The sequence below is a fragment of the Barbus barbus genome (assembly GCF_936440315.1).
Source record: "Barbus barbus genome assembly, chromosome: 12".
In the NCBI taxonomy this organism is placed as follows: domain Eukaryota; kingdom Metazoa; phylum Chordata; class Actinopteri; order Cypriniformes; family Cyprinidae; genus Barbus; species Barbus barbus.
Genome location: NC_136740.1, coordinates 18,005,938 through 18,020,086, shown reverse-complemented (window position 1 = coordinate 18,020,086; position 14,149 = coordinate 18,005,938). Strand labels below are relative to the sequence as shown.

At 36.4% G+C, this 14,149-nt stretch overlaps 2 protein-coding genes and 1 pseudogene across 4 annotated transcripts; 1 reads left to right on the top strand and 2 right to left on the bottom strand.

Annotated features, from left to right (window-relative positions):
* The first annotated feature begins 4,845 nt into the window (after window positions 1-4,845).
* Window positions 4,846-6,692, top strand: ino80c (INO80 complex subunit C). Of its 2 annotated transcripts, none has more exons than XM_079429573.1 (5): window positions 4,846-5,191; window positions 5,284-5,394; window positions 5,479-5,590; window positions 5,776-5,843; window positions 5,950-6,692. In XM_079429573.1, exons 1-5 carry the CDS (start codon window positions 4,973-4,975, stop codon window positions 6,079-6,081), a joined length of 642 nt encoding a protein of 213 aa, XP_079285699.1. In that variant the 5' UTR covers window positions 4,846-4,972; the 3' UTR covers window positions 6,082-6,692. The 2 variants fall into 2 exon arrangements, with proteins under 2 accessions (XP_079285699.1, XP_079285700.1); XM_079429574.1 differs by having other exon boundaries at window positions 4,872-5,191; window positions 5,296-5,394.
* Window positions 6,693-7,398: 706 nt separating this feature from the next.
* On the bottom strand, window positions 7,399-10,444 carry LOC306877694 (uncharacterized protein). Its single transcript, XM_079429605.1, has 4 exons — window positions 9,351-10,444; window positions 9,012-9,242; window positions 8,840-8,863; window positions 7,399-8,758 (listed from the first exon to the last, which is right to left on the bottom strand). The coding sequence occupies exons 2-4, from the start codon at window positions 9,114-9,116 to the stop codon at window positions 8,612-8,614; spliced, it is 276 nt and encodes a 91-aa protein (XP_079285731.1). The 5' UTR covers window positions 9,117-9,242; window positions 9,351-10,444; the 3' UTR covers window positions 7,399-8,611.
* Window positions 7,773-8,381, bottom strand: LOC306878548 (zinc-binding protein A33-like; annotated as a pseudogene). Its single transcript has 2 exons — window positions 8,366-8,381; window positions 7,773-8,315 (listed from the first exon to the last, which is right to left on the bottom strand). The product of its transcript is annotated as a zinc-binding protein A33-like (transcript).
* Window positions 10,445-14,149: the final 3,705 nt, after the last annotated feature.

The window sequence follows — 14,149 nt, the reverse complement described above, 5'->3', positions numbered from 1 at the left end:
GACATAATGATGTGCAGGTGCGTGTGATCAGTATTCAGGTGAGGGAGTACGTAGTGACTGGCAGATCTGTGACGCAGACCAGCACTGCTTCTCACCCAAACATCAAAATAAATCAAATTATCAAACAATCTAAAAATATATATCTAGAACATTGAACATTGAAACCAAAACACAAAGTAAATTACAACTCTATCGAACTATAAAATTGAAATATGAATTAGAAGGATCTCCAGAGTGTCAGAGACACAAAGCAGAGACAGATCCTGACCAAGTACAGGCTCAGTGAGCACAGACTAGCCATCGAGACCGGCAGACACAGAAAGAGCTGGATACCCAGAGAGCAAAGAGTGTGTGTTCTCTGTGAGACAGGAGAGATCGAGACAGAGACACACTTCCTACTTCACTGTTACCAATTTAAATCAATCAGAGACATATACAGCAAACAAATACACAAACATCATAAAGAACTTTAAAGCAATGACTGAAGAGGGACAATTAAAGATAATACTAGGAGAGGGACAGACAGCAGCACTGGCTGTGAGATATGTGTGGACGTGCCACAGCCTGAGAGACAGCAGGTGAATGTACATAATGTGTGTATTATGTCTGATCTCAGTGTGTTTCCTTACTGTCTACCACAGTGACCCTCAGCCTGTGTGTGTTTATATGTTAAACACTGTGGTATGAAATGTTCACACAAGTTCTTATTTGTTACACTGTTTGTTTAAGTTTATATTGTTATAATGTTTTTATTCTATTATTTTGATCTTTCATTGTTATTATATTTCTCCACATATATTTCAAGCTTTGGCAATATTGTATTTTTTACAGTCATGCCAATAAAGCAATATTCAGAATATCAGAATGAGATCAACTGCTGGATTAAACCGTGTCGGCATCACAATTCAAGGCTTATTCCTCACAGCTCATCTTATTCCAAAAATGAAAAGTAGGCGAGATGAACTTTCTACAGAGGTGACGTGAGGCTTTACATGTTCGTGCATCTCAAGCATGGTTTCGCGTGGATGCGCGAAATATCTTATAGTGCGCGATGTGCCCGGGATTGATCACATTATAGGTGAGCTAAAACGGGAAAGACTGTCCCTCGTGTTGGTTTCATATGGATTATTTTATCAGCGAATATTTGTTTTCGACCTGACTAACGTCATTTAATAATAGACACTTCAAGCTTTCTTTGGATATACTGTATTTCTCATGTCATTTTCGTTCATTCTAGTGACTCGTTTCAGGAAGATATTCACAGAGACTGAGAATGCAGAAAGCTTTTTTGTTTTGTTTTGTTAACAAAAGCTATTAGTTTTCTTTATTTTACAATAAAGAAAATAAAGAAAACTATTAAAACTACCCCCCCTAAAAAAGAAAGAAAAGTTTTGTTGATATTGGGAGTGAATCAGGGTATACAAATAATAGGCGTACTTATGTTTTTTTTTTTTTTTTTGTCAATATGACATTAATGAAAGAACTATGAGTTTCTCTTTGTAGTGTATTTTTTAGGTTTGATCATGTGAAAAGTAAAGTAAACTTGAAAGTAACTTTAAAGTAAAGTAATTAGTAATCTGAGACCAGCTATGTTGTTATTTTTATCGTGCTGTGCTCCCTGTCTGTGTAATTCATAAATTTATTATGCACAGTACAATCAGATGACTGACTTTCAAACAGAGTACGTTTTCTTGCTCAGGCTTGTACTAATCGTGGGATGTTTATTTGCAAAGGCTAGCACTGCTAATGCAGAGCTTGAGCTCTTGAAGCTCTGCCCTCTTCTCCGGAGCACCAGCTCATTTGCATTAAAGCAACATACTCAAATACAGCGCGTTTTGGCTCATACCCTAAAAGTGGCAATTTTAACAAGCTATAAAAATGTATCTGTCATGTATTTTGAGCTAAAACTTCACATACACACATAGCATAATTGGTCCCCTTTAAAGTCGCTTCAGAATTTAGCTTGTTTTAGTATAAAAAAAGGTAATATTAATATGCAAAAACTTAAACAAATATAAATTAAAATTAATATATTCCTTAAGTGTGCTTGTTTGACTTTGCTTATGCTTTAGTAATGCAATAATATATCATTGTGGAAAATAACAGTGCCATATCTAGTGCTATTAAAAGAGTATACACTATAATATTATTTGTCAAAACTTGCCTGACACTGAATATTTTGTCTCCTTTTTTCTTCTTTCTTTCTTCCTTTTTTCTGATTTTTATGCATTTGTTTCAGAGAATAACAGTAGCACACACACACACACACGTTTGTTTCTGTGAATTGTGGGGACTTTATATAGACTTCTATTATTTTTATACTGACCAAACAATATTTTCTATCCCCTAACCCTAAACCTACCCCTTACAGAAAACCTGTTTGCATTGTTACATTTTCAGATAAACATCATTTACTATTTTTAATAAATTACTTTCCCTCGTGGGGACTGCAGGTCGGTCCCCACGATGTCAAAAAATTCCGGTTTTACTATCCTTGTGGGGGCATTTGGTCTCCACAATATAGCATAATCAAGTACACACACATAGAGAGAGCTGACATCTCTCAGTATTCAGTTGTGTATTTGAGGTTTGTTGAGATAGAGTGACTTTCTAAACAATGACCCAGGAAAAAGCCCAATCTTTCGTTTATTGCATTTTATGTTTGACTCATAAAATATTCATGGTTGTTTGCAACTGAACCTCAACACAGAATCTCCCTCTATAGTTTATTTATGTATTGCATGCAGCCACTTGTAGCAGCATCATCTTGATGAAATATAAATGAGACGTCAAGTGTGTTCAGTGCGTTCTTTGCCCAATTCCTCTCTCAACCTTTTATAAAATCAGTAACTCAGCCATAGTACAGCCAAAACACTACAGCAGGACTAAACTGAGATGAATCAAACAGATGTATTCAGGTCAACTTCCAAGAGAGGATGCAAACCCAGCACTATAGCAGGAAAAAGGAGCTCTGTCCCTTCTTATCAGCAGCCGCCTGCAACATCTCAGTTGTTTTCTTCAAGGAAGAGGAGTGAGTGTGTGTGTGTGTGTGTGTGTGATAATAGTGATAATTATCGAGCAATGTCAACAGGATCCCAGGATAAAATGTGGGAAAGTTTTATTCACTGTAAAACAGCAGAAGTGCCAGAGGAAATATGAGCTTATATGAGGGCGTTTTTGAATAATGGCTGAAAAAGGCAGAGAACCACTGCTGCAATGAGTTGATGTTGGGCCATTTGTGTTTGAATATGTTAGTTTTATAGAAATGCTTCATGATTCAAAGCATTTCAAATGTCACAGCAATTATCAGCCATTTTTACTGAACATCCTGCATTGCAGACCTAAACACTGTGTTTGTGAATAATATTATTAACCTACCAGGCAACTTGTTGATATTCTGGTAAAATAACCTAATACGACTCTACGAGGTAATATTTACAAGATCACAAAATGCTACAACAACGCCTTTGCTTTTAGAACAGCAGGATCACTTTTAGTCATTAATTTTTTAAGGAATCCAGGCAGGATAAAGAAGAAGGCATAGCCTGTTTTTTGAATAGAAGTTTGAATGATACAAGTACTGGAAGCACTGAATAAACTCAAGGACAACATAATATTCTACCGAGCCAGTAGCTCTTTCTCTCTCACATTTTTCTCTTTACGTCTCCAACAATATTTCACTTCAAAACATTCAGAAGGGTCCATATGAAAGAGAACGAATTGAACTCCGAAGTTGACATTTGAGATGGCAGAAAAGGTGAAATGACAAGTAATGGCATTCAAAGAAAGGACAAGAACAGAGAGAATGAAATGAAGAAAGATTAACACTCTTTGAAGCCTCCTCTCTGTGGATATGATGTGAAATAGGCAACATAAGTAGAAAGTAATAATTCTAATATAATATAAAAAAAATTATATTTATTGCTATAAAAATAAGCTCAAGTTAAACATCCTTAACAAGAAGAAATGTAAATGTTTTCATATAAAGCATTGGTCTCAAACTCAATTCCTGGAGGGCCACAGTTCTGCACAGTTTATCTCCAACCCTAATCAAACACACCTGATCCAGCTAATCAAGCTCCTCATGATCACTAGAATCTTCCAAGCAGGTGTGATTTGGAGCTGGTTGGAGCTAAACTGTGCAGAGCTGCGGCCCTCCAGGAATTGAGTTTGAGACCAATGATATAAAGGCTTGTTGTGGTTTGGTCTGTACATCGGTTAAAATCACAAATTTAGAACTACACTGATAATGGTTAAAATAGAAATAACTGTTTTTGATGCTGTGTAAATTTTCATTACATTTCTCTCTTAGACTGAGATGTGAAAGACAGAAGGGAAGGGAGACATGAAGGACAATGCCACTGTGGTGGATGTTGTATCAAACTCTACAGAGAGAGGAGAAATAATTACCTGACATCTGTTTTTAACAAAGTTAATTAGTCATTTATTTCTCCCAGCAGCACATGTGATTGAAATATAAATGCCATTACCCCCTTGTATTCTATAATGAGTCTGTCATAAAGCATAAATCAAACTTAACTTCAGTGCTAACTGCTGTGAAAGGAATAGGCAATGTGTTGGCCCTATTTCAAATTAAACTTCAAATATATTACAGAGATGCTCAGTCACATCCATATTATTGTTTTCTATTCAGATATTCAGAAGTCTTGGACATATCTAACTAAAAAGTAGAACACATATAAAACAAGCTCAAAGATTATTATTTTAGTGTAAATATACTGACAATGAAAATGTAAATATAATGGCAATAATCTTTCATTTTGTTCTATATTTGTGCTACAATAATTGTAGTCCAACCAGCGGAACCATCGGGCGATATCGAGTGTAGCGACGGAATACAAACGTCTGGCACTTTCTCATTACTTCCGGGTGAACGGGATGTTGTGAAGAGGTGCAGGCGAACGTGTTTACAACATTTCAGGTTATGATTGTTAAAAGTCAATGAAGACAAATGTCTGCCTCTTCTGAACCGGGAGTATCAAAAGCAAGGGAATTAAATCCAGCGGCGCTCTCGGCGGGTAAAGCTCTGACAGCGGCGGCGTTAGTCGCTCAGGCCCGGAGCAAGAAACGATCCGTCAGTCCCGCGACCCATGCAACCCCGCAGCCAAATAACAACAGCAGCTGCAAAAAGAAGAAAACACAACCTGCGCCTTCAACTACTCAGGCTCCGGTAAAGAATTAACTCTAGCCCTATACATGACATGTATACAGTTTACGTTTTGTTTTTTCTTTGCTTCATTATGTTTCTAATTGATGGTGCAGCATTTGTCACAGGTTGCTCCAGTGGAGTCGACTTCTGAAGGAAAACCAGTGGGCACTGTTGATGTAGAGACTTCTACCAAATGTCTTCCTTTTAAAAACCCCGACTTTGTGGTAAGATTGTTCCAGATTAGAATAAAGTCTAAAATGCTCTCTGTTCCAGTTCAATACATTCATAAGTTCTTCCTCCTTGACTAGCACTCAGGTATTGGTGGAGCAGCAGCAGGGAAGAAGAATCGGACGTGGAAGAATCTGAAGCAGATTTTAGCAGCAGAGAAAGCACTGCCCTGGAAAATCACAGATCCTAACTGTGAGTCTGACTTACAAAAAAACACTTCTAACTGAATCAGACTAATACTGTCAAAATATTACAAACATCCAATCTAATAGTTAAATCATGTCAGTAAACCAATGCACTTATACCTTTAAATGTTGCTGTGTGTGTTGATTTAATTTGTCAGCATTTAAATGTCTTTTGTTGTTTTTGTCTGTCAGACTGCAGCATAGATGCGCCTCCTTCTATGAAACCTGCTAAAAAGTACTCAGACATATCAGGTCTGCCGGTGAGTCTATTGGAGAAAGTTGTCTGTTAATAATCTGGAAGCAGTCATTATTTAATGAGAGTAGTGTTATATACCTATGCTTGATGTTTGTGTCTTTGTGTCCCAGGCAAACTACACTGACCCTCAGACTAAACTGCGCTTTGCATCGACAGAAGAGTTTTCCTACATCCGTCAGTTGCCCACAGATGTGGTGACTGGATACCTGGCTCTCCGTAAAGCCACCTGCATTGTGCCATGAGAGAGAATATAAATCTTTCCTAAATGCTGACTGACCAATGGATGTGAAGGACTAACATTCTTATATCATATCACATTCTATTCCTTGTGTATGTTTATAGTTATACCTTCTTTAATTTGATTGATTACCACAAAATAGTTAAGATTTTTTAAATTTAGGTTTTCAGTGTGTTGTTTATATGAACTACTTGAATTCTTATGTTTGTTTGGCAAAATGAAATCTGAGATCACCTGTATGTGTAACTGTGTTAAACCAATAGCAATACAAAGAACAGGGTTGTCATATATTTTTATTTTGCTTTACCAGCATCATGAGGTACTTACAGTGAAGATAAAGCAACAAAAGATTTCTCACACATTATTGTAACCAAGAAAGCCTCAACTTTTTGGTTTATTCTTTTAGTTTGTATAGGGTAAATACTTATAGTATACTTATAGTTAAATCTGTCAGTAGGTTAGTAGTGTATAGGTTTATAGTGTTTTTTACTTCATTGTTGTATGTCTGTATTTATGTAGCACCGTGGTCCTGCGAGACACGACATTTCGTTCCACTATGTGGGACTATATGTCCCCACATGTAGCGGAATGACAATAAAGCTCAACTTGAACTTGAACTTGAACTTTTTAAATTAAGCAACATTAAGGGCATAGTAAACTAAACTCCTGTAAATTAGATGATAACAAGCAAAACTGACAAAAGGTATACAGTATGTAGCGTCTTGACCATGGAGTTAGAGCTAAAGACAGACTTGTCTTTAGGAAAACTTTGGTACTGGAGATGCTATTAACATACAACTTATGAGTGCAGAAGAATTAGATTCATTTGATCATCAGGTCATTCAAGAGTTCAAGGCCCGATAACAGTCGGGTGACCATTTAAATCTTTATCATCAAAGCAGATTCAGTACCATGAGTAATTTTTCTTACAACAGCAGCAAAACAAACAAAAAATATTTGCTACAAATTATGTTTATAATTTAATTATTAATAGTACAGTACAGGGTCAGAAATTAACTTTTTCATTAAGGGGCAATTTTTGCCCCCTGAAATTGATTTTTAGGGGTATTTTTTATCACCACCTTAATAATTGTGTCTGTGTTGTCTTTAATGTTAAATACTTCAGTTTAATCAATTTAACTTCAATCAGTCAAAAAACTTAAACTGTTGCCAATAACAATTGACCATTTGCCAGGAGTTTGACTGACAGGCGATCTGACCCATCATAATGGCGAATATGCCAATTTGTCTGACAAAAAAATTGTACGTGGAAAAATGGTGTATTGACATCATTCCGTGGATGGAAAAAAAACAACTTCTCATGGTCATTCATGTTTATTTTGTGATATAACTAGTAAAGAGGAAGAGATGATCGGTTTAAGTAAGGAGACAATTATATCACACCATTGAGATGATTTAAAAGGCATATAAACAGTTATCAAAAGCTCTCTACCATGTATTCAAACAACTCTTCATTGCTTTATGGAACAAACATTTAATCATCCAGTTGCACGTTTGCTTACTGTGTGCTGCTACAGAACAATTAGGGTTTGGTACATATTTCAAAAATTTCTGTTATTCGCTCCTGTATTACAAGAGAATGATATGAAAAAGAGCAATAACAATTCTTTACTGTATTGTTTATCCCAAAGGGAGTGTTGTCCTTTAAACTGTATAGTAATCCTGCAACATCTCTCACTGTTTTGCTGTTGTTACAACCACTTTAGCCGGTAATATTTGCAGAGAGGAGGCTGCATTGTAACAATGAAAGAATGGAAAGACGCCCTCAGTGAAGGTGGTTGTTATTGTGCATAGATGTTTGTTAGTTACAGGATCACAGAATGAGAGTTTTCCTCTGTCCCAGTCCAGCTCCAGTCTCACCTTCTGAAGCTTCTCTTTAACTGGAAATGGACTGTTTGGGTTTCTCTGGGGATTGTGAGAAATATCCACCATCTTTGTACCAAACACACCAGACACTGGTTTTAAAGAAATCTACACCCTTCCTTTTATTTGTTTCTGTGGTTACACCAATTATCCACCATGAATTGTCTCCAACCTCCACATCCCAGAAGTGTGTTCCTGAGTTAAATCCTTCTGAACCCAGAACACAGGCATATGGGTGAAACCTCTCTGGATTATTAGGAACTGGTTGATGCACCTCACTGCGTCTCAGACTGGTCAGATCATCAGACAGAATCAGATATGTATTTGCAGTGTTTGGGTCTAGAGTCACAGGAGCTGATGAGAGATACAAACAACGTGTGCTTTTATTCTGATGCTTATTTAACCAGTGTCGGTTAACATAGTGTTATTGATAAATACTATTGCTGACAAATGTTCAACAGTTTCCTCTGATTTTTGAACAGTGCTATTATGGATAGACTTGCTTTGTAAATATAATTCACTTTGTATTTATTTACAGGCAGTGAGGGTTTAAGAGGTTCTATAGTCTGCTCATTGAGCCTGGGGTAGAAGAGGATGCCCTCATAAAACTGTTCCTATGTGAGTTTAATTGAAAACACTGTATGTTTACACTACTCGCTGTTTCGAACAAGTTCCTGCATCTTCTTCCAGACTCTGAAGGTCAGGTTTCTCAGATGACCTGCCACATCAATCAAAGCTCCTGAAAGCATCTGTGGATCCTGCTGTGAACTCTGGGCTCTTGCTGTGAACTCTGGGCTCTAGAATAACATCCACTAGTCAGAACTGTAGTGAGATTGAGTTTACAATCAAAGACACAAGTGGCACAATTTATCACTTACTTTTTCCAGTGTGACATTAAATCTCTGGAAAATATACAAAACAATTTATTATCACCTTAAATAATTAACATTTTAATATGTCAAAAGACCTTTTCAATACAAAGTGAGAGTTTGACTATGCTGGACAATAAGCAAGATGGTTTGTGCACAAGAACAAATATTCAGTTCTCACATGTAGAAATGAGGCATCACTGGTGTTTATCTTCTCCTCTATGTCTTTTATTGTGTCTGATAGAGCTGAGATATGTCTGTTCATCTCCTCAAGATTTTCCTTCATCTTCTGACTCTTCTGCTCTTCCTCTTTCCTCAGTGCAGTGATTGAAGCTTCTTCTTCATCTCGCAGAAACTGATGAAGTTTCTTAAACTCCTCTTTAATCTGCCACTCTGTTAGCTCAGCCTGAGTCTGGACATAAAAAAATAGAGACTCACCTGCATTTTCATATAACAGATTATACATTTTCATGATAATTTCAGTGTTAAAAGTATTGATGATTTGACTTCTGATACTCACCTTGATGTGCTGGATTGTTTTATCACAGTCTCTTTTAATGTTTTCTGTGTGTTTAAGCTTCTCTTCTAAAGACTTCAGTGCTGTTTTGAGCTGCTCCTTGAATTTAACAAAGTGTAACAGAACAGGTAATGTATTTGCTTGTTGTTACATGTTCTTTGGGATAAATTACGCAGAACAATTCTGATTATTGTTTTTATCAATAATTCATCAATGGTAATATCATGGTGATTTCATGGATACTTTCATTCTTATGCTGTTTATTTGACAAATATAGTGATATCACCTATATTTGTAATTGTATGTGAACCGATAATGATATAATGCAAATGCAATACAAACTTCAGCCCTGATGGCTGGATATATTTTATTCTGCTGCCATCTACCAGCATCATAATGTATTACAATGATACACTAACAAACTAACAAACCTAAAATTGCTCTAACTCGCCTCTTTTAACCAATTATGATTTCACTATTGTAGCAGACATGAGAAATGTGTCCTGCCTTGTAAGATTGAACAACTTCATTGATGGGGCGGAATCTGTGATTGACATGTTTTTCTGAATCTCTGCACACAACACACAAAGGCTGTTCATCATCCAAGCAGAAGAGTTTGAGTTTCTCATTGTGGAGACTGCAGACCTCCTCAGACCCTGAAGCACTTTCTACTGTCAATGACTCACACAAGTTTTTTAACACCAGATTACACGGCGGTTCATCTCTTGAGGAACTTCTCCTGCAGACAGGACACTCCTGAGTATTGCTGGTTTTCCAGAACTGTTGAAGACACTCTTTACAAAAACTGTGACTGCATGACAGTATAACTGGAAAACCAAAGATTTCACAGCACACGGGACAAGTAAGATCTTCCACTAATACTGTTTTCACAGAAGCCATTCTTAGTTAGATTTTTTACTTTTACTTTCTCTTCTTTGGTTTCATTAATAACCATCAGAATCTGAAGGCCTGCTGTCTATTCCGTTCTCAGTCCAGTAGAAATATATGGCTAACACTGAATCACTTCACTGAATCCTTTCTGCTTTTGTCCAAGAGTTGAGAAAAGTGTGGCACCAAAGAGAGAAATAATAAGAGTCACTTCCTTTGTTGTGAAAGAGGGAGGAGTTTATCATGATTATCTGGAGCTTCTGGTACTTTGAGTCTTCTTTATTTGATATTCAAGTTCCTGCAAGAGAGCAAGTACTGTATGGGAATCGAGAAATAAGTGTTTGGTTAAACTAAATAACTTAAGAAATAAGTTTTGATGAGCTAAGCTTAAACTGTTCTGTAGACAGACAAGGAGGTTATTGTAATAGTTTATTGATCCGTTGAAATTCACAAAGCAAAGATTTGCTTTATAGGACCAAAAAGGTTTAAATGAATTGAAAAGTTCAGTATCATATTGCTTCTCTGATATGCTGTCATACAGTTTGATATATTCATAAGTCATTCATTTTTCACAGTCTTGCCTATAAATAAAAACTTGACTGATTTGCTTGATTGTGCCTGGTTGATCCTTTTTTCCACAGTGACAAGAGCCTGTAAGAATTGTCCTCTGTAAAGGTTCATATTCATCCAAGTCAATACAGAGTGTCATGTAATATTTAGTCATTTTTAGACCAATTTCACAGTCATTTTCAGATCTTCATAGGTCACATTATGAAATGTAACCACTGAGATATGGAGCCTCACCTTTAAATAATATTTTAATATTATGTCATATTTTGCCCTGGAAAAATCACTGATCCTAACTGTGAGTCTGACTTACAAAAGTAACAAAACATATGAATCAGTATTTTTTATATCAGTATTTAAAACAATATTTTTAACATGATTAGAATAATAATTCCAGACCATGTACAGTAAGCAAATGGATATGTTTATATCTTAAGTGTCATGTCAGAGTGTCAATGTGTTGATTTACTTGACAATGTACAAATCCCTTCTGTCTTTTTTTTTTTTTTGGTCAGACTGCAGCATAGATGCGCCTTCCTTTATGAAACCTGCTAAAAAGTATTCTGACATTTCAGGTCTACTGGTAAGTCTGTTGTAAATTGTGTTTTGTTAATGTAGAAAAAAATATTATTTAAATATTTTGAAGCTGTGACACAACATTTATAGACTTTAACATTTAATTTCTATAACCACACTTTTTTTTTATCTGTGTCCAAGGCAAACTGCAGACTAAACTGCAGTTTTACTTCTGTCAGTTGCCTACAGATGTAGTGATCGGATACCTGGCTCTCTGTAAAGCCATCTGCATTGTGCCCTAACAGAAAACTCTCCCCAAAACACACATCAGAACAAGTTCAGTTTCTTGTGGATGTTTATGGTTTCTTTCTTTGTAAAATTGGTTGGTAACCATAATATAAAGAAGAGTGACCCCTTTTCCATTAGATTGTCAGTAAACAGTTTACAGTGAAATACTTAAAGTTTATTCTCTATTACTGATAAAATATGTTAATTAAAACTATACACTGCAAATACATTGCAAACTGTAGCACCTGATTACTGGATACGTTTTGTGTTGCTGCTATCAACCAACATTATGAGGCACTACAGGCGTAATTTACGGGTGGGACGGGTGGGACATGTCCCCACCACTTTTTACCAGGCTCGATATTGTCCCCACCACTTTTAAAAAGTATCTGAAAAATAGATTGCGTAAGGTAGATATTAAAGGAAAAGCACCATCTACAAATCGTCACTCTTCATAATCTAATTCATTCATTTAACACATTTTTCCGCCGGTCAGAAGCTTTTCAACGTCCTCAAAGATGAATATTAAGTCTCGTTGTGAAACTATCGCGAGATACGCGATATGCGTCATGGGATATGTAGTTTCCTTTCCCTATAATTAATTAGTCTACAGATCCTGTACCTCTTTTAAAATTTATTTGTAGTCTACAATGTTAATACTGTATTTTAGTCTTAAGGTCTCTGCACACTGAGTCCGAAATTTTCGCCTGCGTTTTATCGCATTCGCAATCTTAAAAATTCGTCACGCACAGAGACCTTGCACACTGAGTCCGATGCGTTTTAATTAATCCGTTGGGAAAAAAATTCACAAAACTATACAAAATGTCTTCAAGCAGTGAGGATGATTTTGTTGTCCTCTCTCTTTTTAAAAAAAGAAAAAGAAAAAGGAAATATTGGGTCCATCCAATCCTTAGATTGCGCAGAGAGGAAGGAGAGTTCCACCTCCTTATCAAAGAGCAGCGGGATTATCCCGAGAGATTCAAAGTTTATTTCAGGATGTCAGTGCCTCAGTTTGATAATTTGCTAGCGATACTGAATCCACATATTAAAAAGAAGACCACCAATTTCCGTCAACCAATTTATCCTGAACAGAGACTGTCTGAGGTATGGATACACACACACACAAACACCGAACTGCGGCATCGGAAAGGTGCGCGCCAGGCATAAAAAAATAGGCTACAGCAGTTCTTTATATTCTGTATCTTTGTATTCCGCAATTTGTTTGTCATAAAGTGCTCTCTGCTGCAAGACGAAGTGTATTAATTTGTCTGACACTATTTTGGCTTTCGCTTGTACGGTGGCTCTGAATTGTCAAAACACCTTCTCAAAGCATCTCAAAATGCTTTATACGGATGCGAAAAACGCAAAAAATCGAACCCGATCCGAATTTATTTTTTGACGGACGACAATTTCGGAGGCAGTGTGCAAACGTGATTGACAACGTGAGGTCGTATTTATTTTTCAACGTGCGAAAATTTCGGACGAAAAATTCGGACTCAGTGTGCAATGGCCTTTACTGTGCGTGGCTGCTTCACTAAAAAGCTTCTTATATCACTTCCACACTTTCTTTTGGACATTTTGTTGATGTTTTAACATTTATGCTATAGGTAGCAACATTTACCGTATAGCCTTTACATGTGGGGTGGGGGAGGAAAAAATAGAGCTTTTATAAAAACGTCATAAAAAAAAAGATTCGTCAAAACAATTTCATTTATTTAATTATTTAATTAATAAAGGTAGTTTAACCATTTTAAACACAAATTAACTCTCATTCATGTTTTACACGAGGTTTTGCGTAGTTCAGGATTGGTTAAATTATTTGATTGGATGAGGAACATTTTGTGGGCTTGTCTTGACTCTTGACGTAATGTTGAGCGCGTGCATCGATCACACCTGCTTTTAGCAAGTTGTCCGGCTGGTATTAAGAGAAAATTAATTCATTCAAGTAATTCAAAGTAGAATGAATCGTAATACACACACACACACACACAATTGATTGGGGATTAATGAATACGCTGCAGCTGAGCTGACCATGAAATGGTAAATTCACCATATTTATCTTGCGTATTTTGATTGATATTAGCTACCCTGGATGTGTTGTGATAAGCAAAACGTAACATTCACATTGTGAATGTTACGTTTTGCTTATTTGGATGTTTATAGACATATTTGTGAATGTGATGCATGTGTACATCAAAGTGAAAATTAAGTGCATTTCCAAATCTGAACTCAGTCCCCAAGTAAATTCAGTTATTAAATAAACAAATAGCCAAACGAGTTGTGCGCTGTCCCCACCACTTTTCAAAGCAAAGTTACGCCACTGCTACAGTGATACGTTGAGAAAATTAATCAACACACTAGAGACCCTTCTGAACATTCAAAATTAGACAGTAAGCCCACATCAAGACAGCGCTGTTAAAGCCTTGGAGACTTGGATGGTTAACTAACAAACAGAACAACAGTCTTGGTGCTGTTTTATATGGAGTCCAATTGACTAAATTTGTTTGTAAACTTATTACACAAAAAAAGAGTCCAAAAATAAG